The sequence below is a fragment of the Limulus polyphemus genome, unplaced genomic scaffold, assembly GCF_000517525.1.
Source record: "Limulus polyphemus unplaced genomic scaffold, Limulus_polyphemus-2.1.2 Scaffold3572, whole genome shotgun sequence".
Taxonomy (NCBI): domain Eukaryota; kingdom Metazoa; phylum Arthropoda; class Merostomata; order Xiphosura; family Limulidae; genus Limulus; species Limulus polyphemus.
This window is the reverse complement of record NW_013669182.1, coordinates 43,676-52,092: the sequence shown is the minus strand read 5'-3', so window position 1 is coordinate 52,092 and position 8,417 is coordinate 43,676. Positions and strand designations below refer to the sequence as shown.

At 34.6% G+C, this 8,417-nt stretch overlaps 1 protein-coding gene across 1 annotated transcript; it reads right to left on the bottom strand.

Annotated features, from left to right (window-relative positions):
- Positions 1-2,159: 2,159 nt before the first annotated feature.
- LOC111088343 (GS homeobox 1-like) lies at positions 2,160-7,080 on the bottom strand. The gene is made up of 2 exons (XM_022398192.1): positions 6,953-7,080; positions 2,160-2,714 (listed from the first exon to the last, which is right to left on the bottom strand). The coding sequence occupies exons 1-2, from the start codon at positions 7,017-7,019 to the stop codon at positions 2,437-2,439; spliced, it is 345 nt and encodes a 114-aa protein (XP_022253900.1). The 5' UTR covers positions 7,020-7,080; the 3' UTR covers positions 2,160-2,436.
- Positions 7,081-8,417: the final 1,337 nt, after the last annotated feature.

Sequence of the window (8,417 nt, the reverse complement as noted above, 5' to 3'; positions counted from 1 at the left end):
GGGGATTCGAACCCGCGACCCACAGATTGCGAGTCGAGTGCCTTAACCACCTGGCCATGCCGGGCCTACCCCACTGAAGTGGGGAGGGCCATGAAAATAAACTAAGTTACTCTTCTATCTGCGCTAGACGTTCTTAATTTTTAACTGATACACTAGAGGGAAGACAGCTAGTCAATATTATTCACTGTTAACTCTTAAGTTAGTCTTGTCTGACCGTCCGGTCATTCTAACCACTAGATCACGCCCACCTCTGGTTATAAATAAATAAATTATAAATATGGCTAGTTTAGATGGCGCTAAAATGCATCTAAGGTTATTTCGGTTTGACGTTTTCTCTATCCTTTACCTTCCCTGCCTTGTTATCCATGTACCCCGGTGGATGAGCAGTACGATTACGGTCTACAACGATAAAATCCGGGGTTCGATTCCTGTCGTTGAACAGAGAAAATAACAATAACTTATTATTCATAAATTGTTGGACCTTTAAAATGTTTACAATATAAAATATACAAAAAGGAAATTCTTGATGTGGTTACTTAGACCAAACTCCAGTTGATATTTATTTACCCACAGCAGACTTAGAGAAGCTGCTACAGAAGGAAGACAAGAGTGACCATAAGAGAAAGCGAAGATAAACCCTGTTCACAAGATGAATAAAAAAATATGATTGAGATGGATATGTCTTAGGAATTAGCGTGCCGGGCTGCAGATTGGGAGGTCTGCATTTTCAGCTTTAGGTAGATAATAACAGTGAAAATCAATCATGTTATTCATTTCAAAGCTTGGCAAGTCCTTATGATGGCAGGTGCTGCTGATTGGTTATCGTCTCTTTGATCGATTGTTTAAAATTAGGGGCGACTATACCTATCGTATCCCCCCAGGTCCTCCGACCTGGTTGTTCTAGAAAATGTGTCGTGTAAGATGTTGTTCATGTTCATGTTGAAAATATCAAATATTAACAAAATAATCACCAAATCGTGGTAACTCTGACTTAGACCATAATAGTCATTTTGACATTTCATCTTGATGTAGAAATCGTAAAATGTCTTACCTTACAAATTATGAACCCTCTCAGAAAAATCAAAGGGCGTTTTATTCTCACAGACACACATACAGGGGCATCCATTGTAGCGCTCCTCTAAATTACTCATCGAAATATCCAAAAGGATGTTGCATCCTGCATGACAAACCATATCTAAACACCCAGTGTCTGTGAAGCTGGATTTTTGTCCATAAACTCTACATATATGATGCTACACAATATTACGAGATAATTTTCTATTTTAATTCATGTTGAAGAAAAAGTAGACTGACATTTTGAATAAAGCATGAGAACTTCGAAAAATGGGAAATTGAAGATTTATTTGAATCTAATGAATGGTTTTCAGTATTTGAGAATATCTATACAGAACTAATAACATATTCAAAACCCCTTTCTGTCTTGGTTACTAGTTTACAAGCAATACACGTGAACGTTCGTACGAAGCAGGTGCCTCTGGTGGAGTCTTTATTTCTCTGTCGACGATCACATAATACCACTTTTGCAGCATTAAATTTTGTTGTGTTATACATTGAATGTTTGAGCTAAAAACAACTGACATCGCACACGTCACAGCAGAAATAATAACGGTTGAAAGCTTCCTCTTCATTTATTATTGCCCCACACGAGCAGCTCAGTGGTAAGTCTACAGTCTTACGATGCTAAAATTCGGGTTTCGATACCCGTGATGGACAGAGCACAGATAGTCCATTGTGGAGCATTGTGCTTCCCAACAAACAAAAAACATTTCTTATTTAAACGTGTGTAAAAAAGTAACTGCATTGTGAAGACTGATTATTATCTCGAGTGAACATATTTCATATTACGAAGTGTAAGGTACTCAACGTGCTGATAATACTACCCTAAATTATTGTATAATATTTGACTTATGACACAGAAACGATTGAGTTTAATCTAAGTAGTTTTAAAATAATAACTGTTGAAATCAGTAAAACTTCTGTTTTCATTTTTTATCCCCAAACGGCTACTTTCAAGTATATACCATTTTATTGTTAAAATAAAAGTTTTAAAACACACAAATTATTGAGGAATATGTGAAGCAACGTTTATTACATCCAATTTGTGAATATTAATAATAATTTGGTGTTTAGATATGATAAATAGTTTTTAGTTATTGCAACAGAAGAATCGTAAGAACAGCAAAAAAGGAAACCTCATGATACATTGTTAACTGAGAGAGGGTCTAATATGTTTTTATTATGTATTGTTATTTTATATGTATTTTAACCTTCAGATATAAATATTGATAAAAAGTTTTTATGGTTGATTATGTTGTTAAGGGTAACAGAATACGTAAATTGTGATCCATATAGAGAAATATGTTCACTCTATGTTCTGAAAGCGTTCTCTCGTTCTCGTCGATTCTCGTGTATCAATCACACTGCGGCGTCTGATGCGTGGGGACTGAATTCTTGTCGATTTTTACAATAAAAAAGACCTTCTTTTTTGAATTTCACCCGACGGTTCTGGAACCAGATTTTAACCTGTTTTTCGGATAGATTCAAGTAATTTGCAATCTCAATTCTGCGAAGTCTAGACAGGTACATGTTATTTGTAAACTCTTTCTCCAGCTCCAGGAGTTGTACGCCATTAAAAGATGTTCGAGTTCGTTTGGTTTTCAACTTCCCGTTGCATGAAGAGATTTGAATATGGCCTAATTAAAACAGAATAAAAAAATTAAAACTTTCACAATCACTCTAAACACGATTTTATCCTATAATTCAAATATTGTGTTGTTTCTAAATTCTACATCTGCCAGCTGACTCAATTCAAGTTTTCATTGAAAACGTTGGCAGATATATAACTGTAGCAAGGTATGAAAACGTTGGCAGATATATAACTGTAGCAAGGTATGAAAACTTGAATTGAGTCAGTTGGTAAATGTAGATGGTAGCAAGGTTACCTTGGTACCGTTATATATCTGCCAACGTTTTCTTCCTTTGGTGCCATTTTATACTTGCCAATTGACTCAATTCAAGTTTTCATACCTTGCTACAGTTATATATCTGCCAACGTTTTCTTCCTTTGGTGCCATTTTATACTTGCCAATTGACTCAATTCAAGTTTTCATACCTTGCTACAGTTATATATCTGCCAACGTTTTCTTCCTTTGGTGCCATTTTGTACTTGCCAATTGACTCAATTCAAGTTTTCATACCTTGGTACTGTTATATACCTAACAAAGTATCCAGTTCAAGCTTTTCCTTCATTTCCTTCGTTCTACAAATTCCAACTAAATTCAAATTATCCTACTTTGGTACCTTGGAAAAGTTTGTAGAGAAATATAAAGTATGACAACGCAGAATTTACTTGCAATGATCTATACATGAAACTTGAATAGAAGTTTTAATCATGACACCCAACATTACTTTCTGCATCTGTAAATGTTACTCTTTTTTTTACTAGACATGAATGAAGCAAACTTTAATAAATTCACACGTGGTTAGACTTGCGTACAAATATGTGCAGCCAGTATATCACATTTTTTATGAGAGGGTGTAACTGAAATTCTTCTTCAAACACTTTTACAATAAGTGAAAAGAAACAATATCTCACAGACAGCATTAATCTTTGGCTTATTAACTTACACATACTTAATATCATTTTCGTATACTATTCTACAGAATGTAGCACTGAGATTTAAATAACCTTACCTTTCTTCATGGCACGCCAAAAGTAAGCCTTTCTGAGAATGATTAATATTACAGAAAAAAAAACGTTCATTAAACTCGTAATTGTAATACAGAATGTATGCTTACGTCTAACATAACGTAATCTAAAAACACGTTCTCAAGTTAGTTAAGAAATGATATCTCTATCACTAAAAGAGGGCCCCCCCAATGGCACAGCGGTATGTCTGTGGACTTACAACGCTAGAAACCTGGTTTCGATACCCGTGGTGGGCAGAGCACAGATAGCCCATTGTGTAGCTTTGTGCTTAACTCCAAATCAACTTACACTAAGAGATTGTTATTAAGGACAAAGCTTCACAGTGGGTTATTTATACTGTACCTACCGCAAGTATCGAAACCTGATTTTTAGCGTTATAACTCACCGTTGAACCATCACGAGGTTGAGAGAGGAATCATATACGTTTTGTGATTATCAGGTAGCCGATATGAGGTAAAAATAAATTACATATTTATTTTTATAAATCCCCCTATAAAATGTAAACTAGCATAAAAGAATCGCACAAAAGACAAATTAAAAATAAGTGCGTGCATTATGTTGTAAATATGCAATTGGCTTAATTTGTTGACTTTATAGCATAATTCTCTTGTTAAACAGTAAAGCAGATTGTACAGTAAATCAGGCACTACAAAACTCAAATGAGTGAATCATGATTTCTTTATGCACTGTACCATGTTTCTGGACTTTTATTACAACTTTGTACTAGTTCGAGTCTTGTTTGTTTTGTTTTAAATTTCACGCAAAGCTATACGAGGGCTATCTGCGCTAGCCGTCCCTAATTTAGCAGTGTAAGACTAGAGTGAAGGCAGCTAGTCATCACCACCCACTGCCAACTCTTGGGCTACTCTTTTACCAACGAATAGTGGGATTGACCGTCACATTATAACGCCCCCACGGCTGAAAGGGCGAGCATGTTTGGTGTAATGGGGATTTGAACTCGCGACCCACAGATTGCGAGTCGAGCGCTCTAACCACCTGGGCATGCGGGCCCTAGTTCGAGTCGGCTTCATATAGACGACTTCTGTATCAGCCAAAGAACGTCAACTAGTATTTTTTGTTATTAAGATTATTTTAAGTTTAGAACCAAGAAATTAACTGATAAGTGTTTACATTGTTGTATACAATCATCTATTTTTAGTCGACATGTTTATATTTATTTTTCAACAGTTGGGCTACTGTATTAAGTATTATGATTTAACTATGTGTTTGAAATGAGCTAATTTTTATTTTGTTTTTAGTGTAAAAACAAGGAAATCAAATTAAATTAAAGGTAATTATTTTATTGAATGTATATTGTATACGTATACAAACTAAAAACAACATTATGATGAAATTAAAATTCAAAATACATTGGGAATATTCTCTCTATCAGACAAGATCCCGACCCCAATGTAAAACTCGCCAACAACTCAGGAGAATCAGTTAAGGGTTGGAATTGATTGCTTGAACCACAACGTCTCAACTCCTACTGCCTTTCGCTGTCTACAGCCAGTTGGAAAGGTAGTTACTCTTAATATTTAGGTTAGATATAACCTTAACGTAGAATTAAACCACCATAAAATTCTAAAATGTAAAACTCCCAACCTCCGCCCTTTTATTTAATATTATAAGACATAAAAAGCAAAAGATATTCCTATAGTAGAAATAAACCACCCTATATTTCTACAAAACTCCTAACCTACGCCCTTTTATCTTGACAAATTTGTTCAAGTATAAACTAGGTGAACTGAGACAAGCCCAGCTATCAGAGGTTGATCTTTCCGACCCGATATACTGAACAAAATCTAAATATGTTTACGTTAGTTTATTTATTTAAACCACGGATAACCTTGAGTAACTAAACTAACGCCCTCTAAGTTCTCCACAAGGTAGCTTCCGTGAGCGAGAGTTTACTTTTCAGTGTAATTTCATAATTTTTTTATGATTTTTTTAAAATACCAGTCCTAATAACCAGTCCCCTCCCCCAGTGGCACAGCGGTTTGTCTACGGACTTACAAACTAGAAACAGGGTTTCGATACCCATGGTCGGCAGAGCACAGATAGGCCATTGTGTAGCTTTGTGCTTAACTACAAACATAAAAATCTTATAACCATCATTTTTCAATTTACTTATGAATACTTTAACATTATCCATAAAAGAATTAATATTATTACAAATTGTTTAAAATATTTTTAACTGGGAGATTAAGATCTCTGAAATTGTTTTCCTTTGAAAAAAGAAGAGTTAGAGGGGAACTGATTGAGGTGTTTAAGATTGTAAAGGGAATTGATAGTGTTGATGCACCATCTTTTATCATACTTAACGGCGAGAATAGTAGGACTAGGGGACACAAATATAAATCTAGGCAAGGTAGGATATCCTTCAGCTAAGACAGTTGTATTTCTATAACAGGGTGGTTGGCCTTTGGAATGAGGATGTTGTGGAGGCAGTAAATTTAAGGGAGTTTGTAAAAAAGCTTGATAAGTATATGATTGACAAGGGCTGGTTTTAGGACTTTTTATTTATTTATTATTATTTCAAATTAGTTTAGAGGATGGAACAGCCGAGATGGACCAGTAGGTTCCATGTTGTCCCAAAACGTTATGTTATGTTAGGAGATAATAATTCGTTTTAACACTATCACGGAACAACACTGTCAGGAATGGATAAATCAAGAATGGGAAAATAAAATTCCCTTCTCTTGTGAAAAATAGTCAACTGTACTCTGCCTTCTACAAAATTAATATCTTAATAAATCAATAGGTAATGTGTCTGAATATCACCACTATTGTTTCTCTCTGCTATAAGTTCTGTTAGGTATATTATGTTTGAGTCAAAATTCCAGTTAATGATTGAGATTAAATCGTCTATGTAACGAAAAGAATAAAAATATGGGTTATGTTATGAGATTTCATAGAAGAACAGATACAAGTTGGCTATATTTGAAGGGAAAATTAGTACCCATCGGAATTCCCTCTGTTTGTTTATATATTTCTTCATTAAAAGTAATATAACAATTATAGATACAAAACATTTGTTAATTTCGGTTTTTTGTTTTGATTTGAGACATCTCTAAATCACGTGTTTACGAAAAATTGAAAGAAATTGATAAAATTAAGCTACACACAAAGATGAAATAACTGATTAGGACAACAAAGAAGTTTTAAAAATAAAGATAATACTTCGATTACACTAAAAGGCACTTTTAATAAACTACTAACCTTGAAATTGTGTTCTGGGTTGTGAAAATTCTAAGCCGTGTAGATAATTTGGGCAAAATCTGGTCATCGAGGTTAAAGGAAGACCTAAAGTTGAAGGAATAGGGGTGTCCGAATGTACGCAAATGTTGTTGATATTTCGAACTGAAGAAGCGTTTTCAAATTCTCTCTTATAGCTACAAGTATAAGTCGGCAAGACTACTCCCAAGGCAGAAGGGAAATTCACACCTATAGAACAATGGGGTAAACAGCTGCCTTCTTTTCTATTGGTACAGACAGTTTTGAGTTGGTTCGTCCAGTGCGATTTTTTTGAAGGCATTGAATTAAGACACATTCTGGCAACTGTTCTATCCTGTGATTCTCCATTCAAGCTGGGCGATGTCCTAGAAATATAGCGTGTGAGTAGAGGCCCCATGAAAAATGATTCAGACATGTTGACTTTATTCTACAATATACTTCTGTATCGTTTGAACGTATTTTGCAAAAAATGTCCGTCAGTGCAGATAACATTTGAAATCTCCTTCTCCAAAGTATACTACTAGTTTATAATATAAAAACTGATTGAAACGAAAGCTTAAGAAAAACTATAGTTTATAGTGGTCCACTCTTCAGCCAATCAAGAAAGCTGAGCCACCTTCTGTGAAGTTTTGTTGGTTGAATGTTGTTAAACGTGCCTGAATTTAAATGTACACGCCTCCTTTTTGTCGCTCTCTCCGGGACCCTCGTGTATCGAGGGTTCTAGTGTTATGGTTAACTAAAGCTATTATCTCGCCTATCGTTTGCCCGTGTGTGTGTATATATTTCTGTTAAATATATAGCAACCATTGGAAAATAACTTCTCTACATAGTTTTGACTTTTTCTATATGTTACATATTCAGAGAGTTTAAATTCCTGAAGATGAAACGGGTTTAATTAAAAAGTTGATTATTTAAGCCTGATTGCTCGATGTTTTAACGGTTAATATCTTAAACAAACATTAGGGTATTTTGAATCACGTTGTGCCACAAGAATTAAGCTGTCATTTGGATTTTTATGTGTTGAAACTCTTTGGGCTTACTGATGAATGTATGTTTGAATATTGTATAATATTTTAATGGTTAAAATATCACAATCATAGAGACCTTGAATCATTGCATTATTATGTGTCTCTTCAAGATATTTCATACACTCTGTCTTTATTACATAGTTACTGGTAAAGTCTAAATAATTGTACTTTAAATTTAATTTAGTGGCCTAAAGCATGTAGATTTTATAGATAATGTACACAACTATACGATGCTTAAACAAGTCAGTTGCCACGTGCTTTTATACCAACAAAATACATCGTAAATATCACAATATTTCTAACTGCTACAACCAAAATGAGCAGTATAGCTTGTAATGTGGAGGAAACAAAGAGTTCTGTACCGTTTGTAAGTTGGAAGAACCAAGTGAGCAATAACATTTATAATATGGACGATTTGTTTT